At 41.1% G+C, this 26,832-nt stretch overlaps 2 protein-coding genes across 2 annotated transcripts in view; both read right to left on the bottom strand.

Moving 5' to 3' along the window:
• The window catches only part of LOC142143311 (uncharacterized), a 1,060,202-nt gene that overhangs the window by 134,743 nt on the left and 898,627 nt on the right, over positions 1-26,832 (bottom strand). The window lies entirely within an intron of this gene.
• LOC142143310 (uncharacterized) overlaps positions 10,362-26,832 on the bottom strand; it is a 31,835-nt gene continuing 15,364 nt past the window's right edge. Inside the window, exons 4-7 of the mRNA XM_075201037.1 lie at positions 26,139-26,267; positions 23,658-23,804; positions 14,725-14,877; positions 10,362-10,699 (exon numbers count right to left, since the gene is read on the bottom strand). Of these exons, the coding sequence (XP_075057138.1) occupies positions 10,683-10,699; positions 14,725-14,877; positions 23,658-23,804; positions 26,139-26,267 (446 nt within the window). The 3' untranslated portion in view covers positions 10,362-10,682. The remainder of the gene's footprint in view (positions 10,700-14,724; positions 14,878-23,657; positions 23,805-26,138; positions 26,268-26,832) is intronic.

The raw sequence follows: 26,832 nt of genomic DNA, 5'->3' as shown, positions 1-26,832 counted from the left end.
CAGAAGCAGAACCACTACTAGAAAAAAGTGCCCATGTTCTGAGCCTTTGCCTCTCTCTGCCTGCAGGTGGTGTATGGAATGTTAGCTATTTTGGATTTTTTTAGACAAATCACCACGTTCATCAGCAACTGTTCCCTGAATCCTTAAATAAAGAACTGATGTTGTTTATTAGATTGACAAATAGTGTTTGGATTTGAAGCTTGTGTTCTTACACTTTCTTCCCAAATTACCTTTTTTTACTAGAAGAGATTGAAATATTTGGATTACTGCCCGTGATAGTATTGAGATGTTCCTGATCTGTAGACTGATCCATGATCAACAACTGGAATGAAGCTACTTGACATTGAAGCTAATTGTAGCTGATATCACACCAGGTTAGCGCCCAATGAGACAGTGAAAGGAGGGACTGTTACCTTGCAATTATTTATTGGCTGCTTCAAATAAAATTCAAATTTATAAATTTTTTTAAGAAAAGCTAAAGCTGAAGATGTGCGTCTTGTGCTGACAACTTGCTCACAAGGACCTGTTTGTATCTGAGAAGATTTGTGTCAGTTGGGAAGAGAAACATTTACATACGACTTAAACCTGGGATCAAGCATAGCTGTCAAAATGTACGGATCCAATATCAGGATGCTGCAAACCCTTGGGTCCTGGCACAGTGTATGAAGAACTTGATCTACAATGCCAAATTAACAGAATGGCCTCCTTCATCTTCTCCATCTGCTTTCCAGTAGTTTGATTAGGGGTATGACTCAGGCTGACAGTGTCTTCATTTGTTACAATTTGAAATGGTTTCAGTACTTTGTATGAAACAGAAAGGATTCTCCAGTGTGATGGAGTAAGGTAACATGTCCCTCCTCTTCCTATCTCATGGCTTGTTCTGTAGTTCTTGATGGCTTGTTGCTGTTTCGCTAGTAGCTGAAGCACATAAAGTGTGGAATTCCACCTTTTTACTATCTCTTGCTTCAGTTGGTGGCAGATAATTTTTTTTTTGCAGCCTGTGCAGTGATCTACATGCGGTCACTGAAAGTTGGAAATGACCAGAAATTGTATCGACCACAGACATCATCTCCTGCACTAAAATCTAATTTTTCAAGAAATTCTGCACCACCAAGTTTATTGTGTTCGTTCCGTTATCGGCATTGAGGAATCCTGAGGAGAGTCTAGGAGGAGTGAGCCATTTTGTTATAAAATTTCTTAGTATTTCCAACATATTTACACTGGTATGTTTCTTAGTGAAACCAGCGATACAAAGAGCAGTTTTCCTGTGAATATAATGGTATTGTGCGCCCTCCTACCTCTCTGTCTGTTTGTGTCGCCCAGTATTGTTTCATTACTGAGTTTGCACTCAATTGTAAAACACTATGGATTTTGCTGGCGCTATTTAAATAAATGTTGATGGTAATACACCTTCCCAGTTGTCTGTCATGGTCATGTAGTCTTTTGTTTGACCAGTACCAATTGTCCACATATCTATAGTTAAGAGGATAGTCGATACAATGGTATTTTCTAGGGACTGAATGATTTTTTGTTTTCACGGCACAGCTGATAAATTACTGTTCGGAAAACATAAAATCGAGATGGAGTTTGGTAGCATGTACACATGAACTCATTTAATCTGCTGAAACCTGATACATTGATAGCAGAAATCGGACACACAGCCAATGCTAACATAGCTGTCATGGCTTTAGTGATTCGCTGTGCAGCAGGATGCCGGCTGTCATACTTGGTTCCTCTTGAAAGCTCTTGCTTCACAGACAATTGTTATTTAAAACTATGCGTACTCTTCTGCTCCCTTATATATAGAAATGTCACCCCCCCCGCAGCAGCAGCTGTAGCGAAGATGCCACTTTGGAATCATGGATATTAGCTGTATTGCATTGGGGAAGTTAGTTTGAATTTGAAAAATTGGATGCTGAACTACTTAATAATGAGGAGGTTGATGATGAAGATGTTGACAGTGAGAATAGCATGAGGTGTCAATCCATTCTGCTGCTAGCACATGCTGGGATGCTTGTTACTATACATGATTTTCCACCTTTTAAATAACTACTTAAATGACATAACAGGGAGAATGGAAGATTGCAGTATTTTTTAATTGTTGTATTTGTTCCCAGTTGTAAAGCACTTGGTAGTTTAATGGCCCTATATGAATAAATGATGATGATGATGATGATGAAGATGAAGGGAGGAGTAATTGTGGCTCATAAAAGTTTGCAGATGCATTGACAAATGTTTTCTGGGTTGTGATAAAAAAAAATCCACATTGAAGAGGTAGAGTTTTTGGACTTTTGCCCAGGTATGACAATATGCATATCATGGGCATGAGGTGGTATCACCGGTGATTGTCTTACTTGGAAACAATCATCATCATCCTCCTCATTATCTTGTCCAGGTACAATACATTCATCATTTTCAGATCCACAATTATTCCACTCATCCTGTTGCACATTAGCAAGTTTCAAAATAGTATCTCAATTTCTATGTCTAAATCATCATCATTAATACACATCCTCATATTTCCAAATGGCTGAGAAATTTTGGAAGGAGGCTGCTCTATAATGAAAGTATTTGAATCTGAAGCGTCAGATTCCCATAAAACACTAATGGAAACCATTAGACTCTGCTCAGGATTCTGTGAGTGCCCAAGTTGTTCTTCAACCTATGTGTTATTTTCATGCACTGTTTTGGCTGTTTTAAGGGTGACAAACCTGCACTCGAGAAGGTGGTTCATGGGAAGTTATAAAAGATGCTTGACCATGTTGGGTACTCTCAATGGGAATTCTAGTACATGTAACAAGACTATTACTAGCAAAAGTGGGGATGGTCTGAGCCTAGCACGGTCTGAGCCTTTTCTTGCCACTGTGGTGAGGAATGGAATTTTTTTGTAGACTAATTACCACAATTGTAAGTAACTTTTACCATAATACTTTTTTAAAAGTCAATTATAGGAAGATCTGATGAGACCATATAATCCATTATTTAGCCTCAACACAAGGAATTATGTTTGGAGCTAAAATAATTGTAAATATTATCCCAATAGAAAAATCCCTACTGTAAAGTATAGTGGTCAGAGCATCGTGCATTGTAGAGCAAGACATATGCAAATCTTTGAGGAAACTCTTCTGCATTCTTCAGGTGACCTAGGACTCAGGAGAAGATTTATATTTTAGCAACACCAGGACGAAAAGCAGCAAGCCAAAGTCATTTTGGAGTAGTATAATATACAAAACAAAAACAATGTCCCAGAGTAGCCTGGAACTGGATCAGTGCTGCAAAGATATATTAATAATTGCACTGTCCAGATGGTGCAAACCTGGCAGATAGTTACCCAAATACACTCACAGCCATAATTACATATAAATGTTCTTCTACTATGTTTTAAAATCAAGCAAGCTAATATGTATGTAAATATATATATATATATATATATATATATATATATATATATATATATATATAGTGGTTAGAACTTCTGCCTCACAGCACTGGGGTCATGAGTTCGTATGTTCTCCCTGTGTTTCCATGGGTTTCCTCTCGGTGCTCCGGTTTACTCCCATACTCCAAAAACATACTGGTAGGTTAAATGGCTACTATCAAATTGACCCTAGTCTCTCTCTGTCTGTCTGTCTGCCTGTCTGCCTGTGTGTCTGTATGTTAGGGAATTTAGACTGTAAGCTCCAATGGGCAGGGACTGATGTGAGTGAGTTCTCTGTACAGCGCTGCGAAATTAGTGGTGCTGTATAAATAGCTACTATTGATGATGATTGATATAAATATATATGTTTTGGGAATAAACATTTTATTTGGATTTTACACCATGGAAGCGCCCCTGTCTTTTTGATGTTATAGGTGTGTTGCTGTTTCCCCGTGGAGATCGGGTGTTTCAAGGGAATGACGCGCAGAGTACGGTCTGCTGGTGTTTAAAGTATCGTGGACTTATACATTGATTAAGAATTCACACTACCAAATACTGAACTTCTAACTTCTGTGCGCACCGTCTCTATATTTAATTATATATATATATATATATATATATATATATATATATATATATATAAAACACTGCACTGCTAAATCAATCTTGCTGTTTATTTGGGAAGTGTCAGGATAACATAAACAGCAATTCATCACAATTTCTCCCGCAACCCTGTGTCTGACTACACAGTAGTTTTCTCACTACTAGCTGGCCACTAAATGGCATTGGCTGCCCCACCCATAAATTCAAACAGTGTTTTTATTCTGCACCCTAGCTACAAACCAATCACAACACAAAAAAAACATTGCTACACCCATGTGGTGTACCTGTGTGTGTTTATGTGTATGCTAGAAGAAGTACTCAGAGGGAATTTAACCCAGCCTGCAGCCTGCTCCTACAGATTAGCTGGGGTTTTACCTATTTCCCTATAGGAGAGGTGTGACAAATAAGCCTCTTTGCCACAATATACACTATATGGACAAAAGTATTCGAACACTTAACCACTACACCAAGAGGCACTCTTACTTGGTGCTGGGACGGACGCCCTCTCCCCAGCCGCTCGTCCCAGCAACGGGACGTCACTTCTGGTCTAGGGAGGAAGTTCGGGCACATCGCGTCTCTGTTGCTAGGCACTCCACTCCCACCAATGGTATACAGTGCACCACTATTTAAATTAGACTCTGGCATCACTAGGGTGCCAGAGTATCTAATCTTCCAGGTCTGTCTCTTGGCTCCTGTTTGACATATATATATTTGCTAGCCTTTCTGGATTTGACCCTTGCCTGCCTGACCACTCTTCTGCCTGATTCCTCTGTACCTTGTTGCCTCGCTCGGTTTTGACCCCGGATTGTCGACTACGATTGTTCACCAGACCTTGCTGGTAGCTACCTGGGAGGGCCGCGACCGACACGTCTCAGCGGCTAAGTCCAAAACTCCTTGCGGGGTTCCCTGGTGAACACCTGGGGCATGGTTAGACTCTGCGCCTCCTTACGTAGCAGCGCAGATACCAGCAGGTAAGGCCTTCCTATTACTTTGTTTGTGACACTGTAATGACATTGTATTCATATACATATACTTTAATATGGAGTTAGACCCCCTTTTGCAGTGATAACAGCTTCCACTCTCCTTGGAAGGCTTTCCACAAGATGTTGGAGTGTTTCTGTGGGAATTTGTGCCCATTCATTCTGTAGAGCATTTACAGGGTCAGGTACTCATATTGGACGAGAGGACCAGACTCGCAATCTTCATTCCAGTTCATCCCAATGGTGTTCAATGGGGTTGAGGTTTTCCAAAACTGTTGCCACAAGTTGGAAGCCTAGCATTGTCCAAAATGACTTGGGATGCTGAAGTATTAATATTGCCCTTCACTGGAGATAAGGGGCCTAGCCCAAACCCTGAAAAACTGCCCCATACCATTATCCCTCCTCCACCAAACTTCACAGTTGGCATAATGCAGTCAGGCAGGTAACGTTCTCCTGGCATCCGCCAAACCCAGACTCGCCCATCTGACTGCCAACCAGAGAAACACGATTCATCTCGCCACAGAACACGTTTTCACTGCTCCACAGTCCAGTGTCGGTGTGCTTTACACCACTCCATCCGACATTTGGCATTGGTCTTGGTGATGTGAGGCCTGTATGCAGCTGCTCGGCCATGGAAACCCATCCATTAAGCTACTGCTGCACATATTCTGTGCTTACATTAATGCCAGTGGAAGTTCGTAACTCTTCATCTATGGAATCAGCAGAGTGTTGGCGGCTTTTACGCACCATGCGCCTTAGCAGTCAATAACCCTGTGATTTTACGTGGTCTTCTGCTTCGTGACTGAGTTGCTGTTGTTCCTAAATGCTTCCACTTTCTAATAATATCCCTTACAGTTTACCGTTCAATATCCAGCAGGGATGAAATACCACAAATCTTCTTATTGCAAAGGTGGCATCCAATCACAGTACCACACATCCTATCACAGTATCACACATCCTATCACAGTACCACACATCCTATCACAGTATCACACATCCTATCACAGTACCACACATCCTATCACAGTACCACACATCCTATCACAGTACCACACATCCTATCACAGTACCGCACAGCCTATCACAGTATCACACATCCTATCACAGTATCACACATCCTATCACAGTACCACACATCCTATCACAGCACCACACATCCTATCACAGTACCACACATCCTATCACAGTACCACACATCCTATCACAGTACCACACATCCTATCACAGTACCGCACATCCTATCACAGTACCACACATCCTATCACAGTACCACCCATCCTATCACAGTATCACACATCCTATCACAGTACCACACATCCTATCACAGTACCGCACATCCTATCACAGTACAACACATCCTATCACAGTATCACACATCCTATCACAGTACCACACATCCTATCACAGTATCACACATCCTATCACAGTACCACACATCCTATCACAGTATCACACATCCTATCACAGTACCACACATCCTATCACAGCACCACACATCCTATCACAGCACCACACATCCTATCACAGTACCACACATCCTATCACAGTACCACACATCCTATCACAGTGCCGCGCATCCTATCACAGTACCACACATCCTATCACAGTACCACACATCCTATCACAGTACCACACATCCTATCACAGTACCACACATCCTATCACAGTACCGCACATCCTATCACAGTATCACACATCCTATCACAGTATCACACATCCTATCACAGTACCACACATCCTATCACAGCACCACACATCCTATCACAGCACCGCACATCCTATCACAGTACCACACATCCTATCACAGTATCACACATCCTATCACAGTACCACACATCCTATCACAGTACCACACATCCTATCACAGTACCACACATCCTATCACAGTATCACACATCCTATCACAGTACCGCACATCCTATCACAGTACCACCCATCCTATCACAGTATCACACATCCTATCACAGTACCACACATCCTATCACAGTACCGCACATCCTATCACAGTACAACACATCCTATCACAGTATCACACATCCTATCACAGTACCACACATCCTATCACAGTATCACACATCCTATCACAGTACCACACATCCTATCACAGTATCACACATCCTATCACAGTACCACACATCCTATCACAGCACCACACATCCTATCACAGCACCACACATCCTATCACAGTACCACACATCCTATCACAGTACCACACATCCTATCACAGTGCCGCGCATCCTATCACAGTACCGCGCATCCTATCACAGTACCGCACATCCTATCACAGTACCACACATCCTATCACAGTACCACACATCCTATCACAGTACCGCACATCCTATCACAGTATCACACATCCTATCACAGTATCACACATCCTATCACAGTACCACACATCCTATCACAGCACCACACATCCTATCACAGCACCGCACATCCTATCACAGTACCACACATCCTATCACAGTACCACATCCTATCACAGTACCACACATCCTATCACAGTACCACACATCCTATCACAGTACCACACCTCCTATCACAGTACCACACATCCTATCACAGTACCACACATCCTATCACAGTACCGCACATCCTATCACAGTACCGCACATCCTATCACAGTACCACACATCCTATCACAGTACCACACATCCTATCACAGTACCACACATCCTATCACAGTACCGCACATCCTATCACAGTACCACACATCCCATCACAGTACCACACATCCTATCACAGTACCACACATCCTATCACAGTACCACACATCCTATCACAGTACCACACATCCTATCACAGTACCGCACATCCTATCACAGTACCGCACATCCTATCACAGTACCGCACATCCTATCACAGTACCACACATCCTATCACAGTATCACACATCCTATCACAGTACCGCACATCCTATCACAGTACCGCACATCCTATCACAGTACCGCACATCCTATCACAGTACCGCACATCCTATCACAGTACCGCACATCCTATCACAGTACCACACATCCTATCACAGTACCACACATCCTATCACAGTACCACACATCCTATCACAGTACCACACATCCTATCACAGGACCACACATCCTATCACAGGACCACACATCCTATCACAGGATCACACATCCTATCACAGTACCACACATCCTATCACAGCACCGCACATCCTATCACAGTACCCCACATCCTATCACAGTACCGCACATCCTATCACAGTACCACACATCCTATCACAGTACCGCACATCCTATCACAGTACCACACATCCTATCACAGTACCGCACATCCTATCACAGTACCACACATCCTATCACAGTACCACACATCCTATCACAGTATCGCACATCCTATCACAGTACCACACATCCTATCACAGTATCACACATCCTATCACAGTACCACACATCCTATCACAGTACCGCACATACTATCACAGTACCACACATCCTATCACAGTACCGCACATCCTATCACAGTACCACACATCCTATCACAGTACCGCACATCCTATCACAGTACCGCACATCCTATCACAGTACCACACATCCTATCACAGGACCACACATCCTATCACAGTACCACACATCCTATCACAGTATCACACATCCTATCACAGTACCACACATCCTATCACAGTACCGCACATCCTATCACAGTACCACACATCCTATCACAGTATCACACATCCTATCACAGTACCACACATCCTATCACAGTACCACACATCCTATCACAGTACCACACATCCTATCACAGTACCACACATCCTATCACAGTACCACACATCCTATCACAGTACCACACATCCTATCACAGTATCACACATCCTATCACAGTACCACACATCCTATCACAGTATCACACATCCTATCACAGTACCACACATCCTATCACAGTACCGCACATACTATCACAGTACCACACATCCTATCACAGTACCGCACATCCTATCACAGTACCGCACATCCTATCACAGTACCGCACATCCTATCACAGTACCGCACATCCTATCACAGTACCACACATCCTATCACAGGACCACACATCCTATCACAGTACCACACATCCTATCACAGTATCACACATCCTATCACAGTACCACACATCCTATTACAGTACCGCACATCCTATCACAGTACCACACATCCTATCACAGTATCACACATCCTATCACAGTACCACACATCCTATCACAGTACCACACATCCTATCACAGTACCACACATCCTATCACAGTACCACACATCCTATCACAGTACCACACATCCTATCACAGTACCACACATCCTATCACAGTATCACACATCCTATCACAGTACCACACATCCTATCACAGTATCACACATCCTATCACAGTACCACACATCCTATCACAGTACCGCACATCCTATCACAGTACTAGGCTTGGTGTCACTGAGCTCTTCAGAGCGACCCATTTTGTATCACAAATGTTTGCAACTGGAGACTGCATGGCTGGTGCTGAAGTCTATACACCTCTGGCAACGGGTCTGATTGAAACACCTCCAATCAATAATTAGTGATTAAGTGTGGCCAAATTCTTTTGTGCATATAAAATATGTATATATATATATATAGAATATTTTGGTTGGTCAATGTTAATTGTGGAAATACTCCACTTTCATTTCATGATGTAAGGAACTAAAAGTGTGAAATATGCCAAAGGAATGAATAAGTTTTGTGGCCATTATATATATTATATTAGTGGTGGAAGTGAATACACCATTCAGAGGTATGGCATACCGTCAGGTCTCCTTCTACCTCCATTGTAGATCAATTACATTCAAGTCACTTACATTATATATGTGATGGAAGTGGGTGGTATACGGGGTATGTCATGCCGCCACTTCTCCTACTCCCCTCATTGTAATACCATCACATTCTAGTCACTTACTATATATATATATATATATATATATATATATATATATATATATATATATTAATATATATATATATATATATATATATATATATATATATATATACACACACACACACACACACACACATAGTAGTGGAAGTGGGGGGTATACGGGGTATGTCATGCCGCCACATCTCCTACTCCCTTCATTGTATCACTTACATTTTTATTACCTTTTCCATACCGTCACTTCTAAATTTCCACTTCTGTCAGTGTTCTTGGAGGATTGTCATATAGCAGTGTTCTTGGAGGATTACACTCTGACTCTTGTTAAAACGAAAATTAAAAACATTGCTGAGATGTCTCTTATATCTAGGTGTCTACAGGAGCTGAGGAACCTTTACATATGTTTCATACAACCCATGTGTGTAAACCCTGTGATGTTAGGTGCATATAAACCGACAACAAGTGACAGCTAATCAGGTTTATTTAGTTATAAAGAGGAATATTTTAAAAATGCCAAACTTACAAGATGGAAAACTTGTAATTACATTTATAAAGTACAGCTAAAGAAGAGCAAAAGTTTTAAATACTCTCAGTGCATTATGGGAGATATTTATGAAAACTGGTGCAGTAAGAAAAGGTTGTATAACCCCTAATAATCAGATATCTGCCAGCGTGTATGCGTATTTGTTCTGCTTTCCCAGCAACGTATATGTTGGCTGCCGACATTACAGGGAATTCTGGGACATGAAACCCGGTGATCTATCTTCTGGTTGATCGAAATTCATCAATCTAAAGGAGTTGCTGAAAATGTAAAACATATATATTAATATTGTCATATAATTTACATATCCTATACATATATCTCTTATAGAATACAAAGGTTAAAGTTATACATATTCCTCGTAGGGTAAGACTTCAGGTGATGCACTCATGAACACCTTCTTGCTTTATTACTTTGCTTTTTACTTTCTCAGGATGACAAAGTAATACATACATTTCCACACTCTTTTCTTGTGACCCTAATGCTAAAGTAGCAAAGGCCAGATCCCTAGACACCGGCCACTGTCTGGCATCAAGTATAATATAAATGACAGTGCACCATTTACCCATTTATTTTTCACTCACTTGTCCCCTGCCTCATGTAATCACCTGATCATTCACTCACTTGTCCCCGCCTCATGTAATCACCTGATCATTCACTCACTTGTCCCCGCCTCATGTTATCACCTGATCATACACTCACTTGTCCCCGCCTCATGTAATCACCTGATCATTCACTCACTTGTCCCCGCCTCATGTAATCACCTGATCATTCAATCACTTGTCCCCTGCCTCATGTAATCACCTGATCATTCACTCACTTGTCCCCGCCTCATGTAATCACCTGATCATACACTCACTTGTCCCCGCCTCATGTAATCACCTGATCATTCACTCACTTGTCCCCGCCTCATGTAATCACCTGATCATTCAATCACTTGTCCCCGCCTCATGTAATCACCTGATCATTCAATCACTTTTCCCCTGCCTCATGTAATCACCTGATCATTCAATCACTTGTCCCCTGCCTCATGTAATCACCTGATCATTCAATCACTTTTCCCCTGCCTCATGTAATCACCTGATCATTCAATCACTTGTCCCCTGCCTCATGTAATCACCTGATCATTCAATCACTTTTCCCCTGCCTCATGTAATCACCTGATCATTCAATCACTTGTCCCCGGCCTCATGTAATCACCTGATCATTCACTCAATTGCTCATCAACATTTAGGAGGAAATGTAAACAGAGGTTTTCAAACTGCTTTAGAAATCACTAGATGGGTCATGAGGGGAGTTCCCATCCCCAAATGACTCTAAAATAACAATTGTCACCAGCATTGCTTAAACAATCTCAGAGCTTTCCGGTCTTCTCAATTTACCAATTCATTTAAATGTGATTTCAGTGTGTGTGCTCCTTGTAGAAATATAATTGAAATAATTTTGAACATTGAAATAAATGGGAAAAGTTCTGTCTGTAAAGATTTCATCCACTAGGTAAACAGTAAAGTCATATTTGAATATTCTGCACTAATAGGTTTATTTCCAAATGATCCTGAATTTTTTTAATTTGGCTTTTATAATATTTATAGAGATTCAGAAGTTTGTATTTATGTGGTTGATTAATTTGTTATGATTCTGTTTAAATGCCATATGGAAAGTTACCATTGCAATCACAATGACTCTACCAAGCCTCCTCATAGCCGCAGAAATCTTAATTCTATACATTTTTAACAGTTTTCCACCTCTCTCCTACAACTTCTCTCCCCAATCTCTACATTATCCTTCCTTGATATGGCAGTACCTCATTTTCACCAAACCCTAATGACAATCCTTGATCAATTGGCTCCAGTGAAGCTTCATATTTCGTTTCCACTTTGATGTTGGTACACTAAAGTAGCACAAATTCTTCAAATACTTTCTCATAAATCAGAACGTCACTGGTTTAAATCCCGTCCCTCTAATGATTTCCTCACATATACTGCTATATACCTCTCCTAAGTAAGTGCTCTGGACACTGCTAAATACTTCCAATCACTCATCTCTACTGAGGCTTCTAACCTCAAATGCCTTACACTTAAATCTCTTCTCAAATCTCTCACTCCAAAACCTCTGATTACTATAAGTGCCCAGGATCTTGCTCCCTACTTCAAGGACCAAATAGAAAAATTCTAAATTGAAATCATCTTCCTCAACAAGCAATCAGCTCAATTCCTTCCCAGCACCCTCTAACACCTTCTCTTCATTTGAGCCCACAAATGAAGATGAAGTAACTACTCTTTTCTTCTCTTCCTGCTCTACCTCCTGTCCTCTTAATACTATTCCCTCACATATCGGTAGATCCCTGCCTCCTGTGCTCATTCCACCTTTAACTAAAACCTGTAATCTCGCTATTTCTACCAGTACTTTTCCATCACTATTCAAGCATGCAGAGATTATTTATACTAAAAAAACAAACTAAATTTTCATCCAAAAACTCTCTCAAATTGCCATTAAACAACCTATTGGATCCTTCTCAGGCGTTCGTTCTAAACACTCTAGAAAGACTGTGTTGACTAAGGTTGTCAGTGATTTGATCACTGCTAAAACTAAATGTCATTACTCTCTTATAATTCTCCTGGATGTTTCTGTATTCGACACTGATGACCAATCCCTTCTCATACAGACGCTACAATCCCTAGGTCTTTAAGACACTGTCTTATCCTGGTTGTCATCCTATCTATCTAATCACTCTTTCAGAGTTAATTTCTCTGGATCCACCTCTGCTCCGCTTCCTTTATCAGTTGGAGACCACAAGGCTCAGTCCTAGGTCCTCTGCTATTCTCTATCTACACCACTTCTCTTGAACAACTAATAAGCCCCTTTGGATTTCAGTATCATCTCTGTGCAGATGATACACAAATCTATCTATCCTCCCCTGATCTCTCACCATCTGTCATGTCCTGCATTACTGACTGTCTTTCTGACATTTGATCTTGGATGTCCTCTCGCCAACTCAAACTCACTCTTTCAAAAACAAAATTAATAATATTCCCACCCACCAAGTTACCTACATGACATTTATTTTTCTATTGACAACTTGACCTTAAATCGCACCCCACAAGCTCACTGCCAAGGTTTTATCCTTGACTCAGAACTATTGGTTGTTCCCCAAATCGATAGACACATCTCACACAAGACACTGCCAAATCTTTAATTCATGCGCTCATCATCCCCTTCATTGACTATTGCTATGTCCCCCTATCTGGTCTCCCAGTATCTGGCTATCACCACTTTAATCTATTTTGCATGCAGATGCTAGCTTTATTTCTTATTACAAATCATTCTTCCTCTGCAGAGACACTCTGTCAGTCTCTACATTGGATGCCTGATTTTCACCAAATCCAATATAAAATACTTCTACTACCATACAAGACCATCAACAAGACTGCACCAATATACATCTCCTCACTTGTCTCAAAATATCTCCCAATTCACCATCTCTGTTCTGCACAAGATCTGCGTCTCTCATCCACTCTCATTACATATTCCCATTCCCGGCATTTATCTGGCTGCATCCACTTGTTGTGTTATTACTGTGCTTGTTCTAACTGTAAAGTGCTACGGAAATTGCTGGCGCTATAGAAATAAATGATGAAGATGATGACGAGACATGAAATTATAGGCAGAGTGATAACAAATTATTTCCTGGTAAAATAAAACCAGGACTTCTGGGGAGTTCCGGGGATATGGAAAAACATGAAATACTAGAATACATCTGACTCCTCCTGAATGTCCAAATACCAAACTATTTATAACTCACCGTTTGGCAAGTAATGGAAAAACGGAACCTTTCACATTCATTTCAATAGGACCATTCATTTCACTGGTGTTAATTGAACAGCTGTGGAAACACCACTGAAATATATGGGCCCATCCACAACAGTTTATTTATTTTTTAACAGCGTTGATTTGGGTTATTATTTTATGAGATTTGAAAAATGAGAATTTTACAGATATATTTGTTTTTATAGATTCTGTGATTTTGAAATCAACCTGTAAATCACTAAAATACCAATTTTACCTCTATTTCTACATATTGACCTTTTGTAGATCTCCTACTTAATCTCCTTTTTTATACACTAATTACTGTTCATTACTGTTTATCTAGTACCCTGTAGACACCAGTACAAATACATAATTTACTCCCTCCTTATTAGAGCAGTAATATGATACACAATACTCAGTGTGTGTTATTTTCCATCATAACTGTGTAATATTAGAATATTGATCATTATACACTTACATCGGATGGGGTCTATGCACTCTGGTTCACACACCCGGACACAACACTTCTTGTTCCCCGGACAGCCACTGTCATCATTACAGATAGGAGGGGCCCGGGGGGTTGGCGGTGCCATGCACCTTGTTATAGGGACTGGGCAGGATCCAGGCTTCTCTGCAATAGACAAATGGTCTTTGAATCCAGTTTTAGAAATGTATAAAATGTAATTACAGACAGAGATGACCCATCATATCCACCACCTCACATATATTCCCAGTGTAATTATATACAACAACCCAATGTCACACTTATTATGGTATGATACCCAAGAAACACTAATGGATGTATGATATGCAAATTACTTACATGTATTGTATTACCTGTATACTGTTTGACTGACATTAAGCAGAAATTCAAGCCATTATTTGTTTTGGTATATGGGACAAAATAGAAGTGTTTCTATATAACTAATTAGGTATATAATGCTTTTTACCACTCCTCTGCAGCAGGTTTGTAGGAGGGAGGGGCTTCACTTACTAAGTAGGCAAAGTGTGAGTGACAGTTTGGCAGATATGCTTAGCATAAATGAACTGTGTGGATTGGTTGGACTGCACAGGACCAGTGATGTCACATCAGCTTACATGACGGCAGGATCAGCTTTTTGAAATGTGTCAGATCCCATTAGAAAACTGTCCATAGTAGGGATGAGCGCACTCGGATTTATGAAATCCGAGCCCACCCGAACGTTGCGGATCCGAGTCGGATCCGAGACAGATCCGGGTATTGGCGCCAAATTCAAATGTGAAACTGAGGCTCTGACTCATAATCCCGTTGTCGGATCTCGCGATACTCGGATCCTATAAATTCCCCGCTAGTCGCCGCCATCTTCACTCGGGCATTGATCAGGGTAGAGGGAGGGTGTCTTAGGTGGTCCTCTGTCCTGGTAGATCTCGTGCTGTGCTGTTTAGTTCTGTGCTGTGCTGTTTAGTTCTGTGCTGTGCTGTGCTGTGCTGTGCTGTGCTGTGCTGTGCTGTGCTGTGTTCTGCAGTATCAGTCCAGTGGTGCTGTGTGCTGTGCTCTGTCCTTCTGAGGTCAGTGGTGCTGCTGGGTCCTGTGCTGTGTCCTGTTCAGTCCAGTGGTGCTGTGTCCTGTGCTCTGTGCTTCTAAGGGCATAGTTATTTCCCCAATATTCCCCTGTGTTTAAAAAAATAAAAAAAAGTTTTTTTTAAAAATACCAAAAACTACTTTAATTTTTTTTAAATACCACAAAATTTGCACAACCAATCCTGCAGTATAAGCCCATTGGTACTGCAATATTACCAAGTTCACACATTCAGCAGTAAAAGTCCAGTGGTACTGCAATATTACAAAGTTTACACATTCTGCAGTATCAGTCCAGTGGTGCTGTGTCCTGTGCTCTGTCCTGCTGAGTTCCGTAGTGCTGCTGGGTCCTGTGCCGTGTCCTGTTCAGTCCAGTGGTGCTGTGTCCTGTGCTCTGTGCTTCTAAGGGCATAGTTATTTCCCCATTATTCCCAAGTTTTTAAAAAATAAAAAAAAAGTAAAAAAAAATAAAAAATTTAAAAAAAAAAAAAAATATATAATAATTATAACCAAATTTGCAAAACCAATCCAGCAGTATAAGTCCATTGGTACTGCAATATTACAAAGTTCACACATTCTGCAGTATCAGTCCAGTGGTGCTGTGTCCTGTGCTCTGTCCTGCTGAGGTCCGTAGTGCTGCTGGGTCCTGTGCCGTGTCCTGTTCAGTCCAGTGGTGCTGTGTCCTGTGCTCTGTGCTTCTAAGGGCATAGTTATTTCCCAATTATTCCCAAATTTTTAAAAAATAAAAAAAAGTAAAAAAAAATAAAAAATTAAAAAAAAATAAAATAAATATAATAATTATAACCAAATTTGCAAAACCAATCCAGCAGTATAAGTCCATTGGTACTGCAATATTACAAAGTTCACACATTCTGCAGTATCAGTCCAGTGGTGCTGTGTCCTGTGCTCTGTCCTGCTGAGTTCCGTAGTGCTGCTGGGTCCTGTGCCGTGTCCTGTTCAGTCCAGTGGTGCTGTGTCCTGTGCTCTGTGCTTCTAAGGGCATAGTTATTTCCCCATTATTCCCAAGTTTTTAAAAAATAAAAAAAAAGTAAAAAAAAATAAAAAATTAAAAAAAAAAAAAAAAAAATATAATAATTATAACCAAATTTGCAAAACCAATCCAGCAGTATAAGTCCATTGGTACTGCAATATTACAAAGTTCACACATTCTGCAGTATCAGTCCAGTGGTGCTGTGTCCTGTGCTCTGTCCTGCTGAGGTCCGTAGTGCTGCTGGGTCCTGTGCCGTGTCCTGTTCAGTCCAGTGGTGCTGTGTCCTGTGCTCTGTGCTTCTAAGGGCATAGTTATTTCCCCATTATTCCCAAGTTTTTAAAAAATAAAAAAAAGTAAAAAAAAATAAAAAATTAAAAAAAAAATAAATAAATATAATAATTATAACCAAATTTGCAAAACCAATCCAGCAGTATAAGTCCATTGGTACTGCAATATTACAAAGTTCACACATTCTGCAGTATCAGTCCAGTGGTGCTGTGTCCTGTGCTCTGTCCTGCTGAGTTCCGTAGTGCTGCTGGGTCCTGTGCCGTGTCCTGTTCAGTCCAGTGGTGCTGTGTCCTGTGCTCTGTGCTTCTAAGGGCATAGTTATTTCCCCACTATTCCCAAGTTTTTTAAAAATAAAAAAAAAGTAAAAAAAAATAAAAAATTTAAAAAAAAAAAAATATATAATAATTATAACCAAATTTGCAAAACCAATCCAGCAGTATAAGTCCATTGGTACTGCAATATTACCAAGTTCACACATTCTGCAGTATCTTGTGCTACATATAATGGAGACCAAAAATTTGGAGGATAAAGTAGGGAAAGATCAAGACCCACTTCCTCCTAATGCTGAAGCTGCTGCCACTAGTCATGACATAGACGATGAAATGCCATCAACGTCGTCTTCCAAGCCCGATGCCCAATCTCGTAGTACCGGGCATGTAAAATCCAAAAAGCCCAAGTTAAGAAAAAGTAGCAAAAAGAGAAACTTAAAATCATCTGAGGAGAAACGTAAAGTTGCCAATATGCCATTTACGACACGGAGTGGCAAGGAACGGCTTAGGCCCTGGCCCGTGTTCATGACTAGTGGTTCAGCTTCACCCACGGATCTTAGCCCTCCTCCTCCTCCCCCCCCCTACAAAAAATTGAAGAGAGTTATGCTGTCAGCAACAAAACAGCAAACAACTCTGCCTTCTAAAGAGAAATTATCACAAATCCACAAGTCGAGTCCAAGGATGTTGGTGGTTGTCAAGCCTGACCTTCCCATCACTGTACGGGAAGAGGTGGCTCGGGAGGAGGCTATTGATGATGTAGCTGGCGCTGTGGAGGAACTTGATGATGAGGATGGTGATGTGGTTATTGTAAATGAGGCACCAGGGGGGGAAACAGCTGATGTCCATGGGATGAAAAAGCCCATCGTCATGCCTGGTCAGAAGACCAAAAAATGCACCTCTTCGGTCTGGAGTTATTTTTTATTCAAATCCAGACAACCAATGTATGGCCATATGTAGCTTATGTAAAGTTCAAATAAGCAGGGGTAAGGATCTTGCCCACCTAGGAACATCCTCCCTTATACGTCACCTGAATAACCTTCATAGTTCAGTGGTTAGTTCAGGAACTGGGGCTAGGACCCTCATCGGTACAGGGACACCTAAATCCCGTGGTCCAGTTGGATACACACCAGCAACACCCTCCTCGTCAACTTCCTCCACAATCTCCATCAGATTCAGTCCTGCAGCCCAAGTCAGCAGCCAGACTGAGTCCTCCTCAATACGGGATTCATCCGAGGAATCCTGCAGCGGTACGCCTACTACTGCCACTGCTGCTGTTGCTGCTGTTAGTCGGTCATCTTCCCAGAGGGGAAGTCGTAAGACCGCTAAGTCTTTCACAAAACAATTGACCGTCCAACAGTCGTTTGCCATGACCACAAAATACGATAGTAGTCACCCTATTGCAAAGCGTATAACTGCAGCTGTAACTGCAATGTTGGTGTTAGACGTGCGCCCGGTGTCCGCCATCAGTGGAGTGGGATTTAGAGGGTTGATGGAGGTATTGTGTCCCCGGTACCAAATCCCCTCGAGATTCCACTTCACTAGGCAGGCGATACCAAAAATGTACAGAGAAGTACGATCAAGTGTCCTCAGTGCTCTTAAAAATGCGGTTGTACCCACTGTCCACTTAACCACGGACATGTGGACAAGTGGTTCTGGGCAAACGAAGGACTATATGACTGTGACAGCCCACTGGGTAGATGCATCCCCTTCCGCAGCAACAGCAACAGCTGCATCAGTAGCAGCATCTACAAAATGGCTGCTCATGCAAAGGCAGGCAACATTGTGTATTACAGGCTTTAATAAGAGGCACAACGCTGACAACATATTAGAGAAAATGAGGGAAATTATCTCCCAGTGGCTTACCCCACTTAGACTCTCATGGGGATTTGTGGTGTCAGACAATGCCAGTAACATTGTGCGGGCATTAAATATGGGCAATTTCCAGCACGTCCCATGTTTTGCCCACACCATTAATTTGGTGGTGCAGCATTACCTCAAGAGTGACAGGGGTGTGCAGGAGATGCTTGCGGTGGCGCGCAAAATTGCTGGACACTTTCGGCATTCAGCCAGTGCCTACCGCAGACTAGAGGCACATCAAAAAAGCATGAACCTGCCCTGCCATCACCTCAAACAAGAGGTTGTGACGTGCTGGAACTCCACCCTCTATATGCTGCAGAGGATGGAGGAGCAGCAAAAGGCCATTCAGGCCTACACAGCCACCTACGACATAGGCAAAGGAGTGGGGATGCGCCTCAGTCAAGCGCAGTGGAGACTGATTTCCGTGTTGTGCAAGGTTCTGCAGCCATTTGAACTTGCCACACGAGAAGTCAGTTCCGACACTGCCAGCTTGAGTCAGGTCATTCCCCTGATCAGGCTGTTGCAGAAGCAGCTGGAGAAAGTGAGGGAGGAGCTGGTAAGCCATTGCGATTACACCAAGCATGTAGCTCTTGTGGATGTAGCCCTTCGTACGCTTTGCCAGGATCCGAGGGTGGTCACTCTTTTAAAGTCAGAGGAATACATTCTGGCCACCGTGCTCGATCCTCGGTTTAAAGCGTATGTTGTGTCTCTGTTTCCGGCGGACACAAGTCTACAGCGGTGCAAAGACCTGCTGGTCAGGAGATTGTCCTCTGAAGAGGACCGTGACATGCCAACAGCTCCACCCTCATTTTCTTCCACATCTATGGCTGCGAGGAAAAAGCTCAGTTTTCCCAAAAGAGGCACTGGCGGGGATGCTGATAACATCTGGTCCGGACTGAAGGACCTGCCAACCATTGCAGACATGTCTACTCTCGCTGCATTGGATGCTGTCACAATAGAAAAAATTGTGGATAATTACTTTGCTGACACCATCCAAGTAGACATGTCAGACAGTCCATATTGTTACTGGCAGGAAAAAAAGGCAGTTTGGAAGCCCCTGTACAAACTGGCTCTATTTTACCTGAGTTGTCCCCCCTCCAGTGTGTACTCGGAAAGAGTTTTTAGTGCAGCGGGGAACCTGGTCAGTGAGCGGCGAAGGAGGTTGCTTCCTCACAACGTTGAAAAAATGATGTTTATAAAAATGAATAATCAATTCCTCAATGAAGTACAGCACTGCCCTCCAGATACTACAGAGGGACCTGTGGTTGTGGAGTCCAGCGGGGACGAATTGATAATGTGTGATGAGGAGGAAGTACACACTGTAGGGGGAGAGGAATCAGAGGTTGAGGATGAGGACGACATCTTGCCTCAGTAGAGCCTGTTTAGTCTGTACAGGGAGAGATGAATAGCTTTTTTGGTGTGGGGGCCCAAACAAACCAATCATTTCAGCCAAAGTTGTTTGGTAGGCCCTGTCGCTGAAATGATTGGTTTGTTAAAGTGTGCATGTCCTATTTCAACAACATAAGGGTGGGTGTGAGGGCCCAAGGACAATTCCATCTTGGAACTTTTTTTTTGGCATTATATGACCAATCAACAGTCGTTTGCCATGTTCAAAAAGTAAAACCAAATTTTAAAAAATTCAAGAAATTAAACCAAAAGTAAAATGCCGTGTCATAATTTAAAACAAGAGTTTTTGACGTGCTCTAAAACTACTGTATTGTTGTTTATATTTTATAAACACTACACTTGAAAGCTTGAGTCTTTTAATAAAAAAGTAACTGTCCATTGCACGAATATTTGCAACAGGGACAATTTTAGGGTTAAGAAAGCCAACTAATAACACTTCGACGCTGTCTGTCTTTATACACACTACACTTGGAAGTTGGAGGAGGTATTGTGGCCCCGGCACCAAATTTACTACCGGGGCCACTTCACTGTGCAGTCCATATTTAGGTGTATCAGATATTAAACAACGGTGACAGTTGATGCCCAATTTTTTAATTATATTGTGGCCTCGGTACCAAATTGTGTACCGGGGCCACCACACTACGCAGTCCAGATACTTGTTTGGTGGAATTCAGACCAGTTGAGGGTTTTATTATTATATTGTGGGGACCACTCTATCTATACCACACTACAACTCTATACCACTCTATTTCATACTTTAATTCTATTTAATACTTTAATTCTATTTCATACTTTAATTCTATTTAATACTTTAATTCTATTTCATACTTTAATTCTATTTAATACTTTAATTCTATTACTAATTACCATAAAGAGGAACTGCCGCTTCTATTTAATACTTTAATTCTATTAGTAGTTACCATAAAGAGGAACAAAATAAACCAATTTTACCAAAAGTATAATATGACTTAGACTTACAAACACTACACTTGAAAGATGGTGCCTTTAAATGAAAAAGTCAGTCTTCATTGCACGACTATGTGCAACAGGGACAGTTTTTTGGTTTACAAAGTCAACCAATAACACTTGGACCCTGTCTGTCTTTAACATACTTGATGGGATCTCAATGACGAATTGTCTGTACCATGTTTGGAGGAGGTATTGTGGCCCCGGTATCAAATTGGGTACCGGGGCCACCCCACTACGCAGTCCAGATACTTGTTTGGTGGAATTCTGACACGTGGAGGGTGTATTTATTTTATTGTGGCCCCGGTATCAAATTGGGTACCGGGGCCACCCCACTACGCAGTCCAGATACTTGTTTGGTGGAATTCTGACACGTGGAGGGTGTATTTATTTTATTGTGGCCCCGGTATCAAATTGGGTACCGGGGCCACCCCACTACGCAGTCCAGATACTTGTTTGGTGGAATTCTGACACGTGGAGGGTTTTTTAATTATATTGTGGCCTCGGTACCAAATTGTGTACCGGGGCCACCACACTACGCAGTCAAGATAGATAGATGCGTATCATAGATAAAGTACATTCAGTGGTGTGGGGCAAATTGAAAAATATTCAAAATGCACTGACATTATCAAAAACAAGAGGTTGTCACACGCTAAAACTCCAACATGTATATGATGGAGAGGATGGAGGAGCAGCCGTATGTGTAGTGTAATGCAGACCTGTTGAAGGTTTTTTATATATTTTATTGTGGTGCCCAGTGCCCACTCCTCTACGCAGTCCAGATACATTTATTGGTGCGAATCAAACAAGTTGATGGTTTTCTTATTATATATATTGTGGTGACCCACTCCTCTAGGCAGTCCAGGTACATTTATTGGTGCGAATCAAACAAGTTGATGGTTTTCTTATTATATATATTGTGGTGACCCACTCCTCTACGCAGTCCAGGTACATTTATTGGTGCGATTCATAAAAGTTCAGGGTTTTTAATATATTGTGGTGACCCACTCCTCTACGCAGTCCAGGTACATTTATTGGTGCGATTCATAAAAGTTCAGGGTTTTTAATATATATTGTGGTGACCCACTCCTCTACGCAGTCCAGGTACATTTATTGGTGCGATTCATAAAAGTTCAGGGTTTTTAATATATTGTGGTGACCCACTCCTCTACGCAGTCCAGGTACATTTATTGGTGCGAATCAAACAAGTTGATGGTTTTCTTATTATATATATTGTGGTGACCCACTCCTCTACGCAGTCCAGGTACATTTATTGGTGCGATTCATAAAAGTTCAGGGTTTTTAATATATTGTGGTGACCCACTCCTCTACGCAGTCCAGGTACATTTATTGGTGCGATTCATAAAAGTTCAGGGTTTTTAATATATATTGTGGTGACCCACTCCTCTACGCAGTCCAGGTACATTTATTGGTGCGAATCATAAAAGTTCAGGGTTTTTAATATATATTGTGGTGACCCACTCCTCTACGCAGTCCAGAAAGATACCTTGTTGCAACGTTTTGGACTAATAACTATATTGTGAGGTGTTCAGAATACACTGTAAATTAGTGGAAATGCTTGTTATTGAATGTTATTGAGGTTAATAATAGCCTAGGAGTGAAAATAAGCCCAAAAACTTGATTTTTAAACTTTTTATGTTTTTTTCAAAAAAAATCCGAATCCAAAACCTTAAATCCGAACCGAGACCTTTCGTCAAGTGTTTTGCGAGACAAATCCGAACCCCAAAAATAACGAAAATCCGGATCCAAAACACAAAACACGAGACCTCAAAAGTCGCCGGTGCACATCCATAGTCCATAGTGTGTGGGAGTGAAGTGAGTCACTAACCCAGCTCCCCACAGTGATAGTCACTTCCAGCACAATCCTGTTATAAAGTTACACGTGACTTTAATAAAGGATATATCAGTGTATTATAGATGTTCTGATCTTTTCTGCTTAGTATGTGACATACTTCAAGATAAAATCTCACTATTATGCATTTAGTGTGAAATGTGATATAGTTGACAATTTCTTTCCATGTAGAACTGAAGAATACAGAATAAAACCTATTTACCTTTCAAGGAGTCCGAACATTTCTGAACATCTCCAGACAGACAGCATTTCTGCTTCTTGGGACAATCAGAGTCCGAGTTGCACAGAGATTTCTTTAGGGTGATACATGCTAGGTTATCCAGGCTGCTTCGGCAGACCCCAGCATGCTCTGTGAGAAGGGAACATATAGACTTGTGTTATATGTATCTAGCAGCATATATTCTGTATTTATTCTGTATCCCAGACCAGTCCTCCTCTATTCCACAAGAAAAATACTATCCGTATACTGGATATACAAATATAAACCCAACTAAGTATATGCAAACCCCACAGAAATATAAACATAATATCCAAGAAGAATAAACATTCTAATAATAAAATAAATATTCAAAATAATTTCTTCATATATAAATACCAATTTATAACATATTAAAAATGCAATAAAAATAAGAAAAAGGTCTTATAATGGTGATCTAGGAATTAATGCTGCATTAAAAGAAAAGGATATAAAGATACGGATACATTCATAAAGATCAAAATATAACACAATATAATAATATATATAGTAATATATATCAAAGGTATTATATGACCACAAAACCCAGTTCACCACAATAAGACTAAATATACAATTTACTTTGAATGTATTATAATCTAAAACAAAGATAAAAGCATGGCATAGTAACAATATCAATAAATGTGCGATGTAGGTAATTGCAAAATCCCTGCACTGTTTTTGTTGAATTTAGTTTAAATAATGGAACATGCTGTGTCTGTGTCTCCCTTCTGGGGAAACTGTTATTGTATATGGAGAAACGCGTCAAGTTGTTTAAAGATTCAAGTTATTTTGAGTCCGGACTGATTTAAATTTCTTCCATCCACACATCTTATACTCTTAAGCTTTATTGCTCTACAGTATAACAGACAGATCTCCCTTGTGAGCCGACAGCTGCTGATTCTGTCTAAGGAGGAACCTGGTACAGACTGAGGGCACGAGCAGGAGTGTCTTGTGGAGCAGATCGTTATTTTGTACAGAGCTGCTTCAGTCTCCAGCAGATCTAATAACTGCTCTATACTGCATGAATCTAAAGAGGACCACAGTGTGAGCGAGAGTGATCTCCTTTATAGGATGAGACTGTGCCGAGAGTTGGGTGCCAGACACAGCTGGCAATATATGTCATTCCCACCTGGCATACCTCTCACCTCACCTCTTACCGTTCTTAAATTTTGCCAGATAAGTGTCATAGATATGAACATATTCCTATTATTGGCAAAACTTACCAGGTGTACATTACTAGAAATGTAAAAAGTGTCAGTTTAAAGCTAGTGCTCTCTTACCTAACTAGGGAGGGGGGTGTAAATCAGGAGGGAGTCTGTGTGACTGTCTAAAATACATAATTTACATATCTCCCAATTGTACAGCTCTTTGTTAAACTACAGATTACTGTATTTGTAACACTTATTTTTACATGTTACTGTTATATATTTATATATTGAAGCCCAAGTATAGATACTTCCTTGTTGCCAGTAGCTAAACATTAATAGATGCACTAATCTGTGTTGAAGCCATGGTCTGGTGAGTGTAAGGTAATGAGGTCGGTCTCTGGCCAAGTCAGGGAAGAAAGGAACTGACCCTGCTCATAAAGACCTTGTCCACTGGCTCAGTCACACCTAGTCCTTGTTGGTGGACTCAGTGTGTCCCCGCCCCCCCTCTCCTAGATTGACCACCCTACCAAAATATCCACGTGTATTGGTGCAGTTTTCAGGTGTTTCTTTGCTAAATTGAATTTATGGCAGGGGTGGAGCCTGGTTTTGGATCTATATAAACAGCACATGTTGCTGCATTGCTCTTTCTTACTTCAGGGAAGAAGAAGCTAGGGCTTATGGTCCTTGTTCGGGTCTTCTAGGCTTCCATGGACTAAACACGTAGAGGTATCATAAGGTTGCCTTCAGGCTGACAGGCTAGCACTCAGCGGTCAAAAGAATTACCTATAAGCTCGGTATCCTCAAAGCAAATACACATATTACTTTCACAGCAGTAAGCCATTCTGAAGTTTGGATGATAAGATAGTCCATTTTTATGGATTATTTTATGTATTAATTAGTCTAAACCAATACATAAACATGTACTTTAAAAATATTGGTGAAGATTAGATTTACTCCCTTCTCAATTCAATTTCTTATCTTCAAAACTAATCTGTACTCCTGACTTCTGTGTACTGTACATACAATATGAACCAACTTATTGTGCTCGGTTTCACTTTTCATGGGTTCTGTTGTAGAGGTACTTTTTGAGCACTTGTTCTAAGCCTAATTGTTTGTCATTTTGGCTGTGATATCACATGGATGGGATTTATTTACTATAACAGAGGGGTATAATACAGGGGAGATACTCTGGTACTAAGCTTACTCCAGTACTAATCTCACACTATAATGCAGGTGTAGATTTACATAATATGTTATTAGGTAATAAAACCATTATGTGTCTGTACATTTCTATTACCTATTTGTGGAGCCACACACTTCTTCCCACAACACTTCTCCTTCCCATCGCAGTCATTGTCCGTCTGACAACGTGGTCGAAGCAGCAGTTCTTTATAAACTTTTTTTACTGGACATTGCCCTGGCTTCACTATAACAACAAGATCAGTATTAAATAACAACATAGGTGGATGCAGTAACATGGACTGTATATATTGTGCCACGTAGTATGCTCAAAGTAATTATTACATACATTTTCCCAAATAATCAGTTACATTTAATTTCCCTACATATGAGGTCATATAATTATTGCAGTATCCCTGTGCCTATTGCCGACTAGGGATGGATGAGTCGGTTCATCAGATTCTATAATTTGCTCCTGAGGCACCAAACATGTGCTGGATAAATAAACATCCACCGGAGAATCAGCCAATCTAAGTGCATGGAACATAAAGAAGCCAATCAGCAAGCATCACGGTGTCACATGTTAACACATCGACTGGTGCAAGATAGACATGTTGTATGTTCTCATCAGCGATAATATAGAAATACACAGACAGCTCATTGAGAGGAGAGGCAACAGTCATTGGCTGAGCTCAGAGGACGGGAGGCAGTGTGTATGGAGAGCAGATTAAAGATGTATGGAGCGATGGAGTGGGAGAGGGCCTTGTAGGTGAGGGTGAGGAGTTTGAATAGGATTCTGTAGGGGAAGGGGA

The sequence above is a fragment of the Mixophyes fleayi genome, chromosome 3, assembly GCF_038048845.1.
Source record: "Mixophyes fleayi isolate aMixFle1 chromosome 3, aMixFle1.hap1, whole genome shotgun sequence".
Lineage (NCBI taxonomy): Eukaryota > Metazoa > Chordata > Amphibia > Anura > Limnodynastidae > Mixophyes > Mixophyes fleayi.
This window is presented reverse-complemented; position numbering and strand designations above follow the sequence as displayed.